The 22,389-nt window shown below is 39.6% G+C and overlaps 1 protein-coding gene across 1 annotated transcript in view; it reads right to left on the bottom strand.

The window, feature by feature from the left end:
• Nucleotides 1-22,137, bottom strand: part of LOC110060100 (gamma-glutamyl hydrolase-like) — a 35,607-nt gene extending 13,470 nt beyond the window's left edge. Inside the window, exons 1-6 of the mRNA XM_020766849.2 lie at nucleotides 21,826-22,137; nucleotides 17,600-17,711; nucleotides 7,729-7,779; nucleotides 4,987-5,071; nucleotides 3,205-3,370; nucleotides 592-698 (exon numbers count right to left, since the gene is read on the bottom strand). Of these exons, the coding sequence (XP_020622508.2) occupies nucleotides 592-698; nucleotides 3,205-3,370; nucleotides 4,987-5,071; nucleotides 7,729-7,779; nucleotides 17,600-17,711; nucleotides 21,826-21,964 (660 nt within the window). The 5' untranslated portion in view covers nucleotides 21,965-22,137. The remainder of the gene's footprint in view (nucleotides 1-591; nucleotides 699-3,204; nucleotides 3,371-4,986; nucleotides 5,072-7,728; nucleotides 7,780-17,599; nucleotides 17,712-21,825) is intronic.
• Between the last annotated feature and the right edge of the window lie 252 nt (nucleotides 22,138-22,389).

Genomic DNA, 22,389 nt, shown 5'->3' with positions numbered 1-22,389 from the left:
AAATCCTGATACTCGGGCTATTCTGTTGATGTCTCAGAAAAAAATCGTGACAGCAAGTTCCAGATGATTTTCTCAACTGCTGTTCTGCTTTCGAGATACGTTTGCTCGTATAAAAAGAAAAATGGTTTGTTTGATCATCAAATTCAAACAGCAGAGTGGCTTGACATCATGATAAATTTTTTCCTCTATAATTTTTTAACCTTACTTTCTTAAGATCTACTGAATGAAATTTTTGTAACAGAAATATTAGTTCCCATGAAGGAAACCTTTTTTTGTCAGAAAATACTTCGTGTCCTTTCAAACGAAAACTCGCGGCTGTCTGGAATGGAATGAGTTAAATAGAAAGTGTTGGTTGTGTTTACTTAGTTGAATGTTTGGATAACAACCATGATAAGTTATAGGAACATTATGAGTGATATACGTTCACAAAAAAAAAAGATCTAAAGTTTTAGGTCATACAGTAATGTTCAATATTGTTTTCAATCAGTAGAAATAAAAGAAAGCGGGGACAGCTTTAGTGATAACTATTACTAGTTATATTGCTTTGTCTAATCGTTGGCGTGACAGATTGCAGTACAAGTCATGACTAACCTGCGGGGTGATGGCTTTTAAGTGGTTGTTGTATGCCACTCTCTTGTTCTGCAAGAAGTTCACCACATGACTTGGAGCAGATTTCCACAGAGATGTCGTTTTGTAATCTGTGAAAAGAATAAGTGTGGAACATTTCTCTGTTTGTCGTTTGAACATGTACTCTGCTGTGTGTGCGAGCTTCTGTTCTGAGTCACATTGTTTGTGCTAGTCCAGTTGACGTGTAAAACAACGAATTAAATTAGAGTGACTTTTTTTGCTGTAAATTAAATCCTATTTCAATTTCAGTCAATCTTCTTTTGAATGAGGGAGCTACATATGTGTACGGTCATTATTCTAAACAGTCATATTTTAGCTGACAGTTTTCTTTCTCTGTGAATGCTCGTGTTTTTGGCCTTGGGAGTGTTCGGGAATTTCTTTAAACTAAAACGTTAAGTGTGTTGTGAAGTCTAAATTGGCTCTTTTAAGGGCTTCGATATGGGTTTGGATTATCTTCGGAATATTAGAGGAAGCCTTTGGTAGATGCTTCGTTTATGCAAAACAAAAAAGTGATAAAGCAAATTAAGACAGCTGAAAAAAGTTTCAAGGATCTTTTCCATGAATCAATACAAGCATTTTTTTAACACTACATGGAATCAAACAAATGCCTAATCATTGGTGAAAAGGGTATGATCATTTTCTTGACTTTCCAATTTTCCATGGCAACACTGTTTCCTGTTAAAAGCACCCTTAATTTCGGCTTCAAGCGCTCATAACTCAAAAATGAGTTCTGTTACCCCCATTGTTTACGATTATTTTGCCTATTATGCGAAACAGAAGTATCGTTAACGAATGAAATCCCACTCGACCAGTCACTCTGTTCAGTATCATAAAGTTTTAGGCGTTTATCCGCCGACCAGTTATTTCGAGTTAATCTGCTGACCGGTGGACCATTAATTTTGCAGTCCCTTAAGCTGTCCCTTTCATCGATCGATATAGCGTTCACATTTTTCCCCCACTTCCCCAGCAACATTTAATAGAACACAGTGGGGGTTTTAAAGCCAGAGAGATTTTTATAGGAACATTTTCTCACTTGTTCGCTGGTTCAATCTTGATCACTGAAGCAGCCGATTTTTCTTGGAGCAAGTTGAGCAGCTATCATGACGATCACTGAGTCAACTATGAAAAGTTGCATCATTTGGAAGCCACAAAGGTCGAGGGTAAAAAGTTAAACAGCGAAACCAAAACTCACTCGCTAGCCTACACTTGAAATTATTCACGTACGTTATCGTTGAATATTTTTTTTCTTGGTTGAGGGTTTTCACCTATTGTCCGGTCAGCATTTTATCATAGGTGTCAATAACCTTTCGAAATTTGCCTTCGCTTGTTATTATTTCTGGTGAAACCCATTGTTTAATGTCTTCAATGGCAGAACAACCGAATAGACGGATAACAAAAGTTGTCTTTCGCCGAATTGTGAAAAAATGGCGGCCAGGCTGACACGAGAAATTTTTTATGTGCGTGATTGATCCGAAGCGCAATTTGGTGAGATTGGTGAATATTTTTTGTTCGTTTACAGTTTTCTTTCTTATCCTGGGTGTCATTATCTCTGGTGAAACCCATTGTTTGTAAATGTATTTTTCTTCACTTTTTTGTTGTAAAAGCCTTTTGAAAGTCCTTTTCAAATGTTTAGTCTAAGTTTTAAACCTGCGTATTTTATATTATAGAACTTTGTGTACTGAAGGACGCTAAGAAATTTTACTTCACCTGTAATACTTGCGGAATTCGTGAGTCTCCAGTGGCAAGACAACCGATTATACGGATAACAATTGCAGTCTTTCGCCAAGCTATGAGAAGTTTCACATAGGCAGCAGGAAAAGTGAAAGGAAGACAGTGATCAGCAACAACAAAATACACTCATCTGCTGACACGAAATTTTTCGTATTTTTTGTTCGTTTGTGATTTTCACTTTTGTTACGTCAGTATTTTGTTCTCAGTGTCATACTTCCGGTGCTTTTTTCCTTGATTTTTTCGTTGCTTTGAGTCTGATTTCCATATGATCACAGACGATCTCAATGGATCGCATACGATCGCAGAATCGCAAAAATTACTTAGTATTTTCAAAGGGCCACTTGCTTCGCCTACCATGCAAGGGAGTTCCTATACGCCCCCAGCTACCCCTACACGAATTTAACGGAGTTAAACAATGAAAAGTTAAACAGATTGGGTTACGGTCTTCCGGATGTCGTCATGTTGTATCCAGCATACGAAAATATTGACGTCTGAGGGCCAAGTTTTCGATCAGGACGTAGCATTTCGCTTACTCGAAGTATCTTTCCCAATGTTCTAACCTCAATAGTACTTCGCACTAAAAATGAAGTGTGTTTTAACTGGCATACCGTTGCTATGATTGTGACCTTTTGCGTCAAGAAAATGACAACGTGTTCACCGATAATTGGCCATTTTTTTCCCTTGATATCATAATAGTGAAATGAAACACATTTCACTATTATGATATCAAGGGAAAAAAATGTGTTTCATCAAAAAGATGAAAAATACTGGAAACCGTCGTTGGCCACCTTAATTGCCGGTGCCGATTTTGAAAGTTAGCGTTTCAGAAGCAAAAAAGCCATTAACCTGTCAGCAGATTTAACGTCAGGCTGATGTTTTTCGCATCAACGTTAGTAAAAAATCCAGAGTCAAGTTGTCCAACTTGCAGATCTCTTCCAGCAACCAGCATTGAGACCAGCTCTAAGCCCAGACATTCTCCCCAGATTGGAAACACGTCGTTATTATCATAAGCCTGTAAAGAGTTTAGATAAATGCATAAGTTGAAGTGAAGGCTATCGACAATTCAAATCTTCTTTCGTCTGGAAAATCCCGTCCAATCTTACACAATTCAGCCATTAATTTAGGGCGTGCTTAACGCCTGACATAAATAAAGACAATTTTTAAACAGTTGCGAATCCAGAGGTTCTGAAAGCGAAGATTTGCAGAACATTTACAAACAAAGCAGAGGGTTACAACAGAATAAAAGTGGGCCCCTACTGTTTCGCTTAAAAATTGTGTTTCCCTCCCTCACCCTCCCCCACCCCGATCCTCCTTTAGACTAGACTCTCATGAGCCTATTGACTGAATGGGAAAATATTCCCGCGACCTACCTCAGTCAATAGGCATCAGGTTTTCATTTGACTAGAGTGTATTTTTTAGCCTGAAATTCAGCGGGCTCCTCGTGTAGCACTCTCCCACAAAGTCTTTTCGAACGTGTTCGACTCGACGAGACGGCTGAAATTCAGGCTGCAGCACGCGTTTTGATTGGCCAATATTCGGTGACGGATTTTCCCGTAATGCCCCCTTGTATTGTAGGCGAAGTGAATACTCGGCTAGCTGGCAAACAACGAATAGTAAAACGTTCACGAGAGCCATGTATTAAATCATTCGCACGTAAAACTTTGATGCTAGGCCAAAAGAGCAGCTCAAGACCGACAGAAGTCGAAAGCAACAGTGGACGGTCTATGTCCCCATGAGACTAAGGGGACTAGATGACGTAAAACTTTGGATTATGAATGTTTGGATTATTAACTATTATTTCTTAAAATTTAAAATCAAAGTAGGCTCAATTTCGTTTAATTCTCACTAGTCGTTCTGGTATGGTCCGTTCCAGAACGACCTCGGGTAATATTTTCCTAGTACAGTGGTACAGCCCTCACGCTTGGCTGGAATTATATTGCTGGTCACAAGTTTTTGAATGACCATTAGACAATGACCTGGGTGGTGGACAAGCGGCGACATAGACCAACCAAACTGGACTGAACCTGTTAAAAGCTGAAGAATAAGCGCCCGTGAAGCCACTACACTGATAAACATTGTCAAGTAGAAAGCCCTTGATCTGGTTCTCATTGCGATACCGACGTGATCAAATGTTACGTTTTCCTTTCTGCCCAAGTTGTTTTAAGTCTTTTAAATGTGTTAGTACACCTGCAAAATTATCGACAATAATTAACTTTTCCCCAATGCGAAAATCGATTCAAAGTTCCATTTTAATTCTCATCAAGGGACTATGATCTAGTGCCCTTCCATTGGATGCCAGTTTCCTCTTTGATTGCCCTATTTTCCGCGCATGCCCTCATTAGCCCTTCGGGTAACCGTTTCACGTTGAGTTTCGATTGAGTTTAAGAGCGACGTTCTTCGATAAACAACAAACTTTGGCTTGCCACTGATTGTTAACTTTTCCAGAATAAAATAAATTCTTCAGGAAAATGAAAAAAAATCTCACTTCTACTACACATACTTATACTTTCGCGTACAAATGGCTAAAGTAACGCAATAGACTATGAATTCAAAGTGAATGTTTTAGCTGTTCCCGGAAATAACAAATGGGATGCTTAATCACTAAACATAGTGATATTTCGATCTCACCTTACGGGCTAGCTCTAATATCTGTTTTCCAACTCTTGTATAGTTAGTGTGGTGTAATAGCCGATGGCCTCCAGGGAATATTGCTCTAGTGATTAATTAACAAGAAATACAGTTAACACCCCCATATGAGAACAAATGGATTAAGAACATCAGGCTGAAATTTAACCCATAAAGCACCATCCATATAGATATAAGAACCAGTTCAGCCTGATAAATAAAACATGTTCTTATATAATTTGGGAGAGGGTATCGGAATAAGAAAGCAATGGAACTATGGTTGCTGCTAGACAATGATGGCCCCGGTTGAGTTAGCGTGACTGTAAGAAATGTTGAAAAATGTTGAAACTAATGTTACATTTCTACTCGTTAATGTTAAGTAACTTACTAGTTGACAGATTTTTCCTTTATTGATTGATTTACTGATTTGTTTACTTACTTACTTATTTAGTTAGAGTGGTTTTCAATTGAGTGTCGTAAAACCAAAACCAAAGTAATCACTCTAGCCAATCACAAAGGGCACAAACAATACAGTGGAACCAATCAAAATTCGAAGTAATTACTTGTAGCTGACGTGAAGAGCGGAAAAATGCATGCGAACACGTCACAATTGGTTTTTGTTGTACTTCTGATTGGATGAAAAAGTGGCGCGAGCTTTTTAAGCCAATCGTATGGCGTGGAAAGTGCAAAACCAATTACTTTTCGACACGCAAATGAAAACCGCTCTATAATAAAATATGCTAACTAAACCTCTAATAACATGTTATGTGTAGTATTTCTGAAACAAAGTTTAAGAACATATTAAGAACATCTTCAGGCTGATTTCTCACTAAGCACCCGATAAATAAGAACTAGATCAGCCTGAACCCCGAAATCATGCGTTCTTATATGCGGGTGTTTACTGTATTCAATAGATATTCAAACTAAACCATTTTAAGCTCATTTTAAACCGAAAAGAGTTACACAGTGCCAAACTAGGTGGGATTAGAAAGTATTTGGTTGCAACCATAACACTGAATTGTTGAAAACTTAGTGTAACTGGGTATAAAGGTAACATGGGTGGGGCAGACCTCAGGCGAATCAAGTTCAAGCTGTCAGCGTTGGTCGCGGTTATGGCAAAATTACAAGACTCTCTATGGGAATATGAAGAAGGGAAAAATCCTAGAAAGCTCTTACTAAAAATGCCTTTTCTTTCTTCCACAGTGTATTGATTGTTTCTGCTGATTTGAAGCTTTTTTAGCGAGTTTTCTCTTTCTAGCTTTCTTATTGCCGGGAACAGGAAGTATTGCTACCTCCCAAAACCTATCGTAGATATTCCGATACAATGAGCGCCATTTCCGGGCCGCGATTACGCAAGATGATCAATGTTCACAGCTTGAGCTTTGGGCAGACACGATCAAAATAACGGACGCGGTTTTGTGGTCTTGCTGATGGTGTGGTCAGCAAATGACGTTATACAAATTATTTTAAGAAAAGATCCTGAATAATATCTACACTGAAGCACAGCAGCTAATGGACAATGCTTTCTGCAACATGCTGCACCTGCACTCTTTTTTCTAAAGAATATTGTTTTTCCGGCCGGGGCTGAATATCCTTATTTTTCTGCCGATTGTAGGCTGAAAATATTCTTGTGAATATTCTTAGATTATAGCGCATGACATATCCGTTTTCGAATGTATTTGGTGTCTGTATAGTGTTAAGGTAATTTTGGAGCCAGCCTGCCGGCATTAAAGTCTGCTGTGACACATATTTTTTTAGCATCGAACATGAGGCTAGTGCAAAATACAAGCACTAATGGTCCCGCGATTTCAACTTTAGGATCAGCTTTTTATGTCGATAAACAGCTTATATTGTTGTTTACGCGCAAATGATGTATTTAAAAAATGATCATGTCAGGCCACAATTTGGGAAGTATTAAACAAACGCCTCCCCCCCTCGAGTAAGCGCCCCCCGTCGTCTCCTAAATTTGAAATAAGTGTCCCGGGCGCTAATTCGAGGATGTACGGTAAGACGAAAAAATGAACTAGAAACCGGTCGTGGACATACGAGAAGAACTTCTTACTGAGATAAGTTCAAAATGCCCTTGCTTGTATGTCTTCGTTAAGCACTGACGACTGTAATGGCAATGCACAAACAAGTAGCAGCAACGTCTTCCTTTACATCCATGTGGTACTTTACTAAGTAGTTCACAAAAGTAAAAAAGAGTGAAAACCGAGGGAAGACTCGCTTATCGCGACGCCATTTTGTAACAACAGCATATGCCCTGCTCTGTATCGAAACTGCTGCTCAAAGTTACTGTGTTTCGTAGGTTGCATTACAATCATGGCTAGTCGCGGCGATAAATCGTCCAAAAATCGCATTGAAATCGCAGCTGGTTTACACGCGCGATTTCGAATTTACAATTTTGGCGTGACAAAAATTGCATTTAGTTGCGCGGCAAAAATCGCCAGTTTAAATGGACCTTAAAACTGGTGTTGAGAATCAATAACAAGTTTTTCGAGGCTCGAGCTACTTCGGTACCTGTATAACACGTGTTTTTGAGACCACATCACATGATCTTTGTTCAAGCAAACACATGCAATCGAACGCAATCTATTGTATTGTGTTCGATTTCGTTCAATAGACGAAACACAATCGAATTCAATCCACCAATTGAGTTCGATTTCCAAACATTCGATTGACAATGGCGCTACAAAAATTTTAAAATTATTTTTATTATTACAATGCCGAGATTTTTTCACTCACCCATTGATAGAACCAAATAGCTTTTCCACCTGTTGAGCAGTTAGGTTAATGCTGCAGTTAGTTTGAAGTTAAGAATAACAACGACTACGACTTAACGATAAACTGTCGGCAGTACATTTGTGTGTGGGCTTACAGTACTTTGTCACCTAGTAAATCTACTCTCTGAGCTGAACTAGATTCTTCAGTTATTCTAGGTGGTATTTTGCCAGCTATAATGTCGACAGAATTCCTTTGGTGCTAAAACCTCGGGAACGAGGTCAGCTTTTAACCTAGTCCAGTCCCCGCGCTATGTAAAAGTTGAACGAGAGTCCAAATAACTTACATTCGCTTGCTCAGAACACCGCCATTCCCCATCTCCCCTCCAAATCATGGGAAAACCTTCATAGCGGATAAACATACTGCGCAGCTTTCTGCGCATCCCTACCCCTACTTGCGGGCTCAGGTAATAATGCGGGCTGTATTGGTTGGAAAGAGCGGCGGACTCTAATAAGGTACGCGAGGATGTCACTCAGTTGATTTGTTTATACATGGGCAAGCATTTTTTTTTCGACATTTCACTGTTAAAGGACAAGGCTCCCCTGCCTGTTGTGAGGCGCTCTTGCTTATATATTTAGTGGGTTGCTTATGAATACAATATGTAAAGAGTGTTTGTGGAAAGAATGTGTGTTCGCACCGAAATTTCTTGTATGCCGCGAGGTTAATTTTGTCTGAAAAAAATCGATTCCCCACGAAAACCTTACACAAGCTTTCCGTTAGTGACCTTAAAATGCTGCTACTTAGCGGGAGAAACTGGGAAAGTTTTTTTTTTTTATTCAAAAGATCGACGAAATTCCCGCCATTTTTTCAAACTTAGAGCCTGGCGCGCGACTAAAACTCGCACATGCTTATTACGTTTTTCTGCTCTGAAGGGAAAAGCCAAATATGGCAGAACTTTTGGAAATACCCAAATATGGTAAATATTTTCCAAATATGGTAAATAATACCCAATATGGTAGGGCAAATACCCAAATATGGTCAAATTAGAGCAGAATCCAGGTTATTCCGCGCGCCCTGCAGTCGTCATCTGACGTTCCCGTCCTGTTGCTAAATCAGCCTAATAACAAGCAGGAACACCAGATTGACTTCCGTAAAAGCTTAACGTAGCCTTTGTCTGCTAAAACTAACGGCAAAAAGGTTCTCGTTAGCCGCTATCTGCAGAGCGCGTAATTCACGATGAAAAACTATTTGTATTTATTTGTATTTACTTACCCGCTAAGTAAGGATATACGAGACATTTGACGGCTATTATTGGCTTGTTCATTTGACGGTTGACGGTAAAAATGTTGCGTTTTTGACGATCGACGGTTAATTTTCTGGCCATTTGACAGTCAACCTCATTGAGGCCCTCGCTCAGGGACTGGACTACCCTTAACCGAGGGGTCGTGTAAAAAGACTTAAAGGATGACTGGTTTACACTGTCACGCCATCAAAGATAAAAATCGTTACCATTCAGTAAATTAAGTCGAGAATCTGGGATATGATAGATGATTGACATAGAAACAATCTCGCCAAGATTTAGGTCTGTGCGGTTTTTCAGTTAGTTGTTTTTCAGTTACTTGTTAGTTGAAATACTTCTGAGAAAAAAAAAAATGGATTGGGTTAAATCCTCGATTTTCTGTGCCCCGACGAAATCTCGAAAAAACACACACACACACATAAAACACCGCCAGTTTGTTTCACGGCCGAGTTTGATGGCGAAGAGAATTGGTCCATTGGTTATTGTGACGTCTACCCAGAAAGGTTGAATTGAAGAGTACAGAAAGCGCTATCAGCTGTTGCAACAGTATCCCACATTTAAAGAAAGACATACTGTACAATTTGCTGGTGGTAATAGTAATAGTAATAGTAAAAGTAATAATTTATTTTATGTCAAAAACGTGGAAAGTGTTTGCACAATCTTCCGAGCCAGAGGATCATGTTAAAAACGCTAGACAACAAATAAATAAGATCTAAGAACTACTTACAAAAGTGAGCTATTAAAATGCTAGTAAAAACTTTAAATACTAATCCTTAAGGTTACAGTATACCTTCGGGTCGGCATTTTCTTCAAATTTGGATTTTTGGGTCAAAGGGGTGGTCGAAGAATTATCTCTAATTTCTGAAAAAAAAATTTGCAAAAGACTAAATATTGGCGAAGAAATGGCGGTTTTACGTTTTCGCCGGAAGTGAAAGTTTACGTCTTGATTGACAGCCCTATGGCGCGTATGCAATCAACCGAGACGATTTTCCCGGGAATTACCTGTATGGATGTCACGAATTGACTACTCAGTTGATCAGCATTGTTGTTCTGACTACCCAGCATTTTTTGGTATTTATAGGTGTAACTCATTAAGTTATAAGCAAACATAACCACGTTAAAAAGCATGGACCAGTGCGAAAAAGCGAAAACAGCGAAGAACGAATGAAAATACACCAATGAGTGAAGAAGCGAAAGTTCGCCACGCAGATGAAGCTATAGCTATCGTATAAGGCGGGCAAAATATTCGTGGTAAGAGAAAAGAAAGGTTCTGTAAAAATTTCGGAACTTCACAGCAATAACAGGGATGTTGATAGAGACTCTTCTGATGAGTCCGATATCGACGAATCTTCGGACTCATTGAGACCATTTGAAATATTATCCATGCACAGTTGACCACACACATTCGCTCCCCGCGCTTTCTTTTGTTTGTTTTCTTCGCTCAGCCACTCTCACGTTCGTATCTTTTTTAGTCTTCCCCATTTTGCCAGACCAGCTTCAAGAAAAACCGAGCTACAGAAAAATTATCTCTCCGCCTTCGGCGCCTTGAGCGCATTGCGAAACACAAGGGCTGTTTAGAGATTCGCGCGTAAATTTCACCAGGAGGTTAACGCACTGATTGGCTCAGTTATGTGAGAACCCAGTTGAAGGCGTTTGTGGGCGGAGTTTGTTTGCGAAGCAGAAGATTTTTCTTGGCGCTGTTTTCTGGAATAAATTTTTTCACTTGAAGCAGACACTTTAAAGAGTTATAACTCAAAGGGAATTTGTTCAATTGCCCTCAAATTTGGAGAGCAGCTAGTTTAACATATAGTCTACAAAAGCATGTCTGGGAATTGTTAATTTCGAAATACTTTTTCTTCGAGAGTGATTTTTGTACGATCACTCCACATTTTTTTAATGCTATTTCGAAAATGTTCTGTAACTTTTTACTGCAATTGAATATGCCAAAACGCAGACACGTTTTTTAAGCGCTTTGGGCCCTGAAACCGAGGGAAAAATTAGATTGGCGAAAAACGAAATTCGCTTTGACTTGTAGCTTTCGAATGGTGATTCGGGCGCTCGTATTGAGTGGTCGTGAAAAATTCGACAATTCAATTTATTTCAAAATTCTTGGTATAAGTTGATAGCCAGCTTTATAAGATTTAATTTGATATAGGGGTTTAGGTATCAACATCAGTCTTAAACTGCACGCGCTACATCGCTTGCACGCGAGACACCCCTGAAGGTATACTGTAACCTTAAAGAGAGATTTACAAGCAGGAGTTACAAGTACACCCTTTAATTTCCGCTATAGCGCTAAAGCATTTACGAAAACGAGCAACGGTCTCTCATTGTTTAACATAGTTCAGCACAGTGTTCCAGTAGGTCTGGTAAGTCAGTGATATACACAGTAAACAGCAGTGGAAGGAAGATTGAGCCTTGTGGTACTCCAATTGGTACGATTGCTTGATCCGATTTACTTTTGTTGCAGACTGTAACCTGACTTCGGTTGGAGAGATATGACTGCAACCATTTCTAGGCTACAGAGTAATGCAATCCATCAACACTGTTCAACTTATACAATAGTATGGAGTGGTTGATTGTATCAAAAGCCTTTGTAAGATCGATGAAAATGGCACCAATAACCATTCCATTAAGGACTATTAAGTAAGGACTGTGCAGTCGATGTCACTGTCGAAGCATCAAGTTAGGCGGAAGCTAGCCTGAAATATCAGTCATCTCCCGCCTTCAGCCTAATCTAGGCCTTTCCACAAATATCCTGATATACTTTGGGATATTTAGAAAATAAAAAATATTAAGAAAATGTTTTAACGATGATTTTCGTTCATTTCAAATTCAATAATATGTTGTCCTGACTCTTGACGAGAGTCTTTGCGTATTTACCTTTCTTTTCGAGATTCTGGACTTAATCTATCGAACTGTTTTGAGTTTTATTTTGATCTATTTTGAATGACGTGGCACTGAAACCAGCAATACAGTAATTAGATGCCCGAACGATGTGGCGGCGGTGTTCTGTGACGTCATTTGTATTAGCTTACTTTTTAAGTTAAGAGTTGAGGAGAAGTTACTATTCCATGACAATACTATAGGCTATCTGACTTAGAAACTCTCATCTGTCGGTCGTTTGAGATTTTGGCGGGAATTTCGCGTATAATCACTCTTTCTACGCCATGCGAAGACAATTTCAAAGTGCCCGTTGCATTCACTTTAAAGAAGAAAGAATCGGTCGCTTTGAAGGTCTTCCGCAGTTTAAGTGGAATGATCTCGGCGAACAAGATGTGATAGGGTCGTTTGGAGCCGTTTTTATCACAAAAACCAGGAACAAGGACGACGATTCGACCCGGAAAGTCGAAACAGTGGTTGTCAAGAAATCACCCGCTTTTAGAGATTCCCGCTTAAAAACGATTCCCCGTTTTAAAGATTCCCGCTTTTAAAGATTCCCCGTTTTTAAAGATTCCTGCTTTTAAAGATTCCCCATTTTAGAGATTCCCGCTTTTAAAGAATCCCCGTTTTAAAGATTCCCCATTTTAAAGACTCCCCGTTCCCCGTTCCCCGTTCCCGTTCCCCGTTCCTCCTTTTTCCGTTTCTCATTTCATTCATCGATTCCCCGATTCCCCGATTCCCCGATTCCCCGATTCCCCGATTCCCCGATTCCCCGATTCCCCGATTCCCCGTTCCTCCTTTTAAAGATAGCCCATCAAAATCCTTAGCTGACTAGCAAGGTCAATACAAACCAGGAGTGAATGTTTTTTCAAAACGCTATTACCACTTCACGGATAAACAAAAAGTAACCTAATTATCAGATAGTCACGTCTGACATGTCGAGTCACGGATTAGCCCGTTCTTATCCTGTTGCCACCTTTGCCGTTAACAATAAAACCACTTCAAATTAATACTTAGCACTTATTAACCGAGCTGGAGTCTGTATGGGAGAATCTTGACCGAGGTCGTGAGTATAGACCGAACGCAGTGAGGTCTGTACACGACCGAGGTCAAGATTCTCCCATACAGACCGACTTAGCTCGGTTAACAAGATGTTTATTATATGGCAAAGAAGAAAACTTTAATTCTTTTAATGCAACTGGTTTGCTGACATTTTGCTTGCGAAAGACGATGAGCTTAACTTAAACATGCCGAAATTTGCAATGAATAAACAATGATATCGATCAATACAACTGAGAAGCGTTTTAACGAGAACCTGCAGTATACTGACTGACTCTGGAAAGCTGGTACACTAACTTGGAACAAACGCCGCTTAAACATGTCAACAACTACCGGCACCTTACAAACGACTTATCCATGACGGAAACGAAACCGACAAACGGACTTCTAACAGACAAACTTAATTTGACTTTCAATATAGACGGACCTCAAACAGACTGATTTGACTAACAATAGACGGATCGAAACCGACCAATGACCGATGATAAACTTTCACGAGTCTTTATTTTATTTATTTATTTAGTTATTTAGTTATTTATTTATTTATTTATTTATTTATTTATTTATTTATTTTATTTAACATTTCTTTATACACGGTTAAAAATCATCAGCCAATACTGACCAATCACTTTCAACGGACCAGACTTGTAACACCATCGACTGGCAAACACTATTCACTTGACTCTGAAGATGACTTCCGCTCAGGTTGTCGAAACGTCAGTCACCAACAACAGTTCTTTTCAGAACTACCCTCACCCGGACAATCGACGATTACACAATATGAACTAAAGAATGTTTTGTAAGCTACACCTTCGATGTTAAGAGTCCAGTTAGTGCTGGTACCTCCAGGGGCTTTTGATTCACATAAAAATAACTCTTGCACGCCTTGAGCGCCTATGTTTGATTTCGCGGTTTTTTTTCTGCTGGAACGTATTTTTGCGGATCAAGTACCATACACAAAACCCGCAAAAATTAAACCCCTTAAAATAAAAGTGCTAACGGTAGGACAAAATGTGTTTACTCGACAAGAAATAAAGTAATTAATATATGGAGCACTATTCCACATGAAATAAAATAGTCTTTTTCAATAAATATATTTAAAATACAGATTAAACAGCTTTGTTTTGCAGTACGATTATTCTCAAGGTATTGTTCCAAACGTTGCATAGGAATATCTATGCTGGGACGACCCCTGCACCCTGTAAACTTGACAACCGTCTTTGTAATGAGTTGTCATCACCACCAAGAACAAGGTGTGTTACTAGATATCGAATCCCATTTCCGCTTTCCTGAAAACGATCGTTCACGCGATTTGAAGACGACTTCTATGCTGTAGCGTAGATAGCTCTTCAAAGAATCCATTTTCAGTTGGTAGAGAGCAAATTATAGATGAATACTTCATGTATAAGTGCAGTATAAGTGCATGGAATCAAGTAACAATTTATGTAATGTACGTCGAATTATAGCCTCGCTGAGTAAACGAGTCGAAACGATGAAATGCCATAACGAAACGACAAACGACGACGAACCGATCGGTGGTCAGTGATGAGTCGAACCCGTAAAACGACGAGTCGAAGAGGCCAGTCGACGAATCGAACTGACAAGATGACGAGACGAACTCACGAACCGTTAAGTCGACTTCTTAAAACGACGAGTCGAACTCGGAAAACAACGACTCGACTACAAGTATCGGTGTGCGGAAACGATGAAACGCCATAACGAAACGACGAGTGGAACATTTTGTCCACGATCTACCTTCATAACAATGACTCCTAGCTTTCGCTGTAGGGAACAACCCTCGCCGAACATTTAGGTCGCTAAATCTGAGCTTTAAGGGTGGCGAATGGTCCTTCAAAAACTTTGGGTCTCGTAAAATTTTAGTCGAATTTCACGGGTCTCGCAGTCTCGTTTTTTAGCGAATGGTAAATGCGAGACTTTGCGAGACGGCGAGACAAGCGTTTTTCTTTGCGAGCCCGAGACATTTTGACTTTTTAGATTACGAGACCGAGACTTTAAAGCGCTTTGAGTGCGAGCGCGAGACCTTCAGCCTCTTAAAACTCGAGCCCCAGATTTAGTTGAGAGCTAGAATGAGCTTGTACAGCCTTAAGCCAGCTTCTTGGAACTGACTGGAACTGGAAATCCGATTATAACACACTACGTTATGACATCCTATAGAAACTGTTTTTCTGGCGCCAAAACGGACGTTGCGGTAGGTTTTATACCTTTTTGTGGAATTAAGATAATTTAGGAGAAGTTAAGATTAAATTTTTCTCAGAAAATTTGTAAGTTGCTTCATTGAAAGTGTACCAGCCTCTGTGCAGCCTGCACTAAACATAAGCTGAATCTTGATATGTTGGCTTGCGTGAGCAAAATAACTCCCGCTTTGGACACCTGATGGAATAATGAAAGAAAGCTATCAATAATCAATAAAACTGCAATCAACATTTCAAAGCCGACACGAAATTAGGAAGCTGTAATAAATGTAAACAGACGTGCAATTAAGCATAAGCCTAAATACGAAATTACGAAGGATACGACGACAGATTTCCGATACATGCAAACAGACAAAGTACCGCATCTCAAAACAAGCTATAAAAGAAACAAAACCTACTTTGGCAACTGAAAGTTGGGAAAATAAAAATAATTATGTTTTTCTCAGCTCGTGAGCGGGCGGAATTCAACAAATCCTGCTATCTTGGTTCCTGGAGCGGGCAGAATTTTCTCATCCGGACCGCCACAGTGGGCGGAATCCGTGGAGTTGACCTATAATGGTCATTCTTTCGCCCTTTTTACACTTCCATCGACGATTAATCAACGCATGTTTATCTCTATTCACCTTTAAATGGCAAGGAAAGTCCCTGTAAGTAAATTCAATCGAGTTTTTTGAAGTTGTAAGAGTTTGTTTGGCTGTTTGTAGCAGGGCGCTGTAATGGCGCGCAATCCTGTGTGTGTCTCTCTCTGTACAATTTTAAGTATTTTCACTATACGGACCTCCCAGCCGGCCAATATCATATCTGTCTCTCGAAACCGATAAATGGTACATAAGAGCAAAGCCAACACGAAGGAGGAAGAAAATTCACTCGAACAAGCCAACTAGCACCCAATCTTCTCATGTGTAGGCTCTAAACTAGTGCCCAGTCATCTTAGTAGAATTCCTGTCGATCACGTGACTCTCGTGGACAGACAAACCTCTCAGGTGCCAACTTATTGTGAGCTTCACCCACGCAAAACAAAAAGTCTCTTGCCCGTTGCAGCAAAACGTGAGGCAAAATATTGAACTACTGAGTCAAAAGGTCTGTCGCTCGGTGATGCACAATATTCGACCTCAGATTCGAAATAGTGTTCGCATATTGTGGCAAAATTTTCGACCGTTGAGTCGAAATGTTCGTCGACGGTTGTCCTGACGTACAGAGAGCTTAAATAATGACGATGGTGACCCCGAGGACATCGCCTAGTAACCACTCTCGCAACTGTCTAGATCTGTTCAGTGCTCCTATTGGTCTCAGAACTTGCTCAAGTTAAATATGTAACGCCAGCGTTAAATTCCAAATGAAAATGCGAAAAATTAGCCGCCGCCGTTCGCGTTCTCCAAAATGCGCAGAACTTTGTCATTTCACGTTGCTGTTTGTGCAGAGGACAACAAGAAATGTGCAAAGATTTATAACGCACGTTCACAGCTATTGTTCTACTCATTGAATCTTTTGTTTGGTGGTGGTGTCGTTGCCGTCGTGGTTTTTTAAGGTCTCTATTTATTTTGGAAAACGCCATATACATCAAGCTACATCAGGGATCGATAAATGCAAATCATGATACGCGATATCCGAACTTCGCGCAGCCTTATGAGTACTTTCTCTTCAAATAAGTATGCAATTATAAATAGAAATACATTCTAAAAACACGCCTTGCTAATGGTATCACACAGGGTCGGTGTTACTCGAAGACATACCAAAACGAAAGGGCACAAATGCCATCATTTGCTCCCCCAACCACACCTATCTTTTTAATGAGGGAGTGCCCCGGGTCTATTGAACTAACCAATAGGCCCTTTGCACGATCCCGTCACATGGTACAAAATCACACATGCTCGGACGCAAGTTGCTCAATGGGACTTCTAAAACAAAGAAACTCGTACCTGTCCACCTTGACCTGCTTTTGTTTTGGACGTCCCGCGGTGCAACTTGCGTCCCAGCATGTGTGATTTAATACCATGTGACCGGACCGTGCAAAGAGCCTATTTTCTACGTACCTCTCCTCTATACCAATGCCTGCTGTCCTAACGCCAGCACTCAGTTTCACATTGAAATTTCTAGTTTATCCTATAATTTCTAGGATTGAGGGCCACCCATTTATCAGTATCCACCGTCATGTGCCACCCTCTCGAAATAATTTGCTTACTTACTTACGGGTGTTACTTAAATTGAAAATTGCTGATTGTTGTTACTGTCAAAGTAAACAAGCGCAAGCATGAACCATTTGTTAACAACAATCGACAGTGAGCATTGTGATTTTAATAGTGCGGTTGTTTAGCGATACAACGTTGTACTAGTAAATCTACGCTACGCTTATGCAATATTTAACCTATGCAAAAAGTAATTTCTCCTGCTTGTTTATTTTGATTGTTACATAAAGCAATAAACGACAGGTAAAGGATACAAAATAGGAACCATTCTTCCTCCGGCAGACTCAATGAACTTCACGTACGTTGCCGCAACTAATTGATTTCCAAATATCGTCACATTTCCATCTGTTTCTTGAGTGAGTACTCCTATTAAAAGATCGATCATTAAACTCTTACTGATTAAAACAAAACACTGTTGAATGAATGAATGAAAACTTTATTAAAAGAAGTCTACAAGACCAGTCGAACGTGCGGCAGAAATGCGGCAGCCGATTCAGACGTCTAATTTCTGTAGAATTTAATTCGTTGAATTGAATTCGACACGGCAGAAATATGACGTATGAACCAGGCCTAAGAGACCAAGTAATGGATCTGTAACAAAAACCTTCAGAAGTTCCGGTACCCTTGTCTGCCAAACCCGCTGTGAAACCTGATCCGAAATGCCAATCCTTCACAAACACTGAAGAGGGATACGCCGAGGAACTTACTGCGTTCGACAAAACGCAGTTCTAATCGCGTAATGTATAAAAATTCGAGACTTGTGTATTAATCTATCTATCGGGGAACACCAATTTGGCCCCCCCAAAAAAAATTCTTTAGGGGCGAATGACGTCATGTCCATGCTCGTCGCGTCTCCATGTGTTTATCGTTTATCTGCTGTTACCGGCAAGTTGCGTATTTGAAGTTTCAAGTTAGAGTTATGGCGTTAAATAACCTTGTAGCTGAGATTTATCGATGTCTTCACGAAATGTGTACGACTTTTGGGACAAACACAAAGGTGAAGTTCGGGTGCCTGTTGTCTACCGTCCTGTCTTTGACCAAAAACCAACACTGCTTTGTGCGGAACAAATCGATGGAGGAAATGTGTCCTTGCCCTTTGCTGGCTTTGATTTCTGTGCGCAAAATATATTACTTTAACTTACCGAGTTGTGTAGCTCGGCAAATGGCCATGATTCGTGGTTATAGAACCATCTTACCGAGTTGTCTAGCTTGTTATAGCGGGTTAAATGAATGGAAACAGAAGCCGCACATTTAACTAGAGAATGTTGGTATGTAAACAAACACCTAGAAAGAATGTTCAGCTTGTTAAACGGCTTAGTGAATAACAGTTTATTTATTTCACATGAATGTAAATGATTATGTTGTTCTGGTCCCCTTTAATCTCAGGTCATTGAAAGTAAATTAAAAATAACAAACAAAACTTGGCATAGACACAGAGCCTGACATTATGACATTGTGCAAACCAAACCGAATTTCCCTTTGGGCAAACGAGAAGATTTTCATGAGCGCAAATCGAATGGGAGCTTTAAAATTGCTTACAGGCCAGAGTAAAGCTTGTTCTTTTGTTTACGTTTTGAATTCATGCTTAGTTTACGTCAAAACATGAAATTTTGAAGGCCTACTATTTTTGCGAGTCCACGGGAACTGGCGCCGTCACGCAACGTTTTGAACAACAAATCGGCCATCGCATAGTGTGGGGACCTCTTCACTGGCATGGACTTTGACACTATGATATAATATGTCTGTGTAAAACCTCGGTTGTTCATGAAAAATGTTGATTTTAGCAATAGACAGAGGTTGCAAGTCAGCTAGTTAAATCATTTAAGGTATATATATGAAAGTGATGGTGTCGAACGCACTCATGATCTTTGATTACTACTAGTTGTAAATCCACCCTGTTCTTCAGGAGTCTGGCCCTCAAAATAAAGAAAATAGCCTGAGTAGTTTGTCAATGTACAACAAACCTTTGCCTCCAGCCAAGGTTACAAAAATTACAAAATCGTACTGCACGTGTCATAACTTTTTCAAATTACGATCGCAGTACTGATGAATTGTTTGCAAATGGTAAACTGGGTTAAACTGGACCGTCAACGCCTTGCTGATAAATTAATAATGATGTATAAGATTGTAAATAATATGGTTCCGGACTATCTTAGTTCGCAATTTGTCTTCCGCTCCGATACCTTAACCCATAACTTAAGAGATAGTGTCTGTTCGCTTGCCATCCCACAGCCCCGCACTAATTATAGTAAAAGAAGTCTGTCCTACAGCGGAGCTGCACTGTGGAACTGTTTACCCTTGGATATTCGTCAGTCACCCTCTTTTGATGAATTTAAATCTAAGTTGAAGAATTATGATTTCTCATAGAATAACATTAAATGGTATGACACCTGATTATCTGAGATCAAGATTCGTATATCGTGACAACGTAAATGCTTATCGTTTAAGGAATACCGAAAACAAAGTAGTTCTTCCACAACCTCGAACTGATTATCTTAAGGTTATTCCCTAGTATTGCATTGCGCATTCCTACTGCGCATAATTTCACGCGTGATTAGCGCGCGCGCATTAAAAAAATGGCGGCTTTTTCTTTACAGCTGGACCTCGCCATAGAGGTAAATCGTCATTTTCTCGCAAACGAGTATGGTGACCTATCATTTTTTTTTCTGTTGTTTTGAATTGAGTAATAAATTTCTCTGTGTAAAATAAATATAGACCAATTCTCAGTGTAGAACAAAAAGCAATCGTCGGAAACGTGAATTTAGCAAGCAATCTTGATTACAATCATGGTGCCATTATAAGGATTTATATGGGTATTAACAAGGTGCTTTTGCTCCTAAACGAACATGGGGACCCCTCATTTTTATTTCAAAACTTAAGTTCCTATAATATAAACAATCAATAGGCAAAGTTTCACAAAAATCTCAGTACAGGTTCTATTTCAGTGGAATGACCTTAAGAGAAGTTTTTCGTACAGCGGAGCTCAGTTGTGGAACAATTTACCTATAGACCTAAGACAAGCATCTTCACTGACCGATTTCAAATCTAAATTAAGCCGCCACAGTTTAAAGTAATATCTCAGTAATTTAAAGCAAATTTTTAGACAGGGCCTCCATGAAAAGCAGTTCTTTTTTTTTTTTTAATTTTTATTGTAGTTAGAGAGATAGGTAGATAGTCCAGTAACTTTGTTGACTGATGGAAAAACCGTATATTAATCTTACCTTATCTTATCTTATCTCTTATGTAAGTGTTATTTTGCTTTTATACACGGCTTCCTTGTAAAGCAGGTTTTTTGTTATTTCTTTTATTGTAGTAGTTATTAGTGATTTATTAGTTAAGTAGTTGAACTAATTTAATTCAATATTGTTAAGTCCTGAAGGAAATACCGTGTCTAAATAAACATTTTACAATTTACCTTTACCCATGGGCGTACGAGCTGGGCAGGCGGGAGGACTTCACCCCCCCCCCCCCCCCCCACCTACGGAAATTACGTAATTTTTCGGGCAAAATGCTCATGATTCGGGAAACGACACTTGGGAGAAAACATTACATCCAAAGCGCGAAAAAAAGTTTCTACTTTTTATGAATCTCTGTGTGATTAGACGCCCGACCGGGAGTCTGGAGGCCGTCAAGTGGTTTGAGTTGGTACCTTAAGTAGTACCGAGTAAAGTGTACCATTTGTATCTGCTGCTGATCTAAAGTATCCTGGGCACACCGAAAATGCCATGGTAATCAGTCGCGACACCGGCCTTTCCTTTCGTTTCAAGGCTTTTAAGCTAATTTCTCTGTCATTTTCCTTGCAAAAAAAGGACTTAGACTGAAATGATATGAGTGACCCCGGGTTTTCTTTTAGCTACAAGTCGGTTAAATGTGTATCGTGGAAATCTACGAGAAGGATATTGTTTCCTTTACGTGGCTCATTCGATCCGTGAAAAATTATTTGCTTAGGTTTATTTTAGCGATTTCACATTTTTTTTTCTCACTCTCTTTGCCTTTATTTAACTACAGTTTTAAATTTTGTCGTTTCCAACCATGCATTGGCCTTGCACAAAGTTATTTCATAAGCCCCTTTTTTTATCTCACATTTGAGTCCGTTAATGTATAATGAACGTTTCTATGGCAAATTTTAGCGAAGCTATTTTAACTGATTAATGTATAGCAAACAGATCATTCTTCTCTTTTGCTGTAGCCCATGATTGATTAAATAGTAAATGCGCTTGTATCACGTATAGAAAGATCTTTCTAGGTTTCTTAACCAATCAGTTAACGGGGGAAAAATATTTGCCAAAGTGGTCGGTCCGTATCGAGAAAAACTATCATGTATGCCCTTGGTTTTGAAACAGCCCTCGACCTAGAGCAATGTGCCTTATATTCGAGACCCGTGTTTCTCAATACGGGACTCCTGCGGCAAACAACAGACGTATGATTTCTGTCGAGCTGATATCAGCTTCATTTCCTTTTATCAATTATGTTAACATACCTATGATTGGACGTTCATTCTTGATCTTCTGGTCTCGTCGGTGAACAAAGGGCCCGGCGAATATGTCCATTTCTACTGCTAATGAAGTTTGTATTACAATAATTGTGAATACAAGTACCGCCATCCTTTCTCCCTTCATTTTTTCCTTTCTTCTTATTATTATCTTGTGGATGGTTTATCGTATTTACTGGCACGGGCTCAATTTATTCGAGTCAAGGTTGTTTATTTACCTGCCTGATTGTCGATTCAGGCGACCGTTGATATTATGGAGGTCAGCTGGTCAGCGAATTTGTGAAAGCCAGCCCCACCCTGCACAATGACCTTGTGGGAATGCTGCTCAACACCAAGGTCAGTTAAAAAAAAATAAGAAGTAGAAGAAAGGAAAATTCAAGGAATCCAACCTCGAGGATCTATTAGTATACTCATGCCTATACATAAACACTTACTCACTGATGAAAAAGTGATTCCAAATACAGTTTTAGAATCGAAGCACATGAAGTGGATTTTCATTCGACGGGTTGAACCTAGCAGGTTGCAGGTTTCGAGACTTGGAAGGTTATTTAT

This window comes from Orbicella faveolata, unplaced genomic scaffold, assembly GCF_042242905.1.
Source record: "Orbicella faveolata isolate gen_17 unplaced genomic scaffold, um_ofav_v1 contig_2, whole genome shotgun sequence".
Taxonomy (NCBI): domain Eukaryota; kingdom Metazoa; phylum Cnidaria; class Anthozoa; order Scleractinia; family Merulinidae; genus Orbicella; species Orbicella faveolata.
The sequence above is the reverse complement of the archived record's forward strand: the minus strand, read 5'-3'. Positions and strand labels throughout refer to the sequence as shown.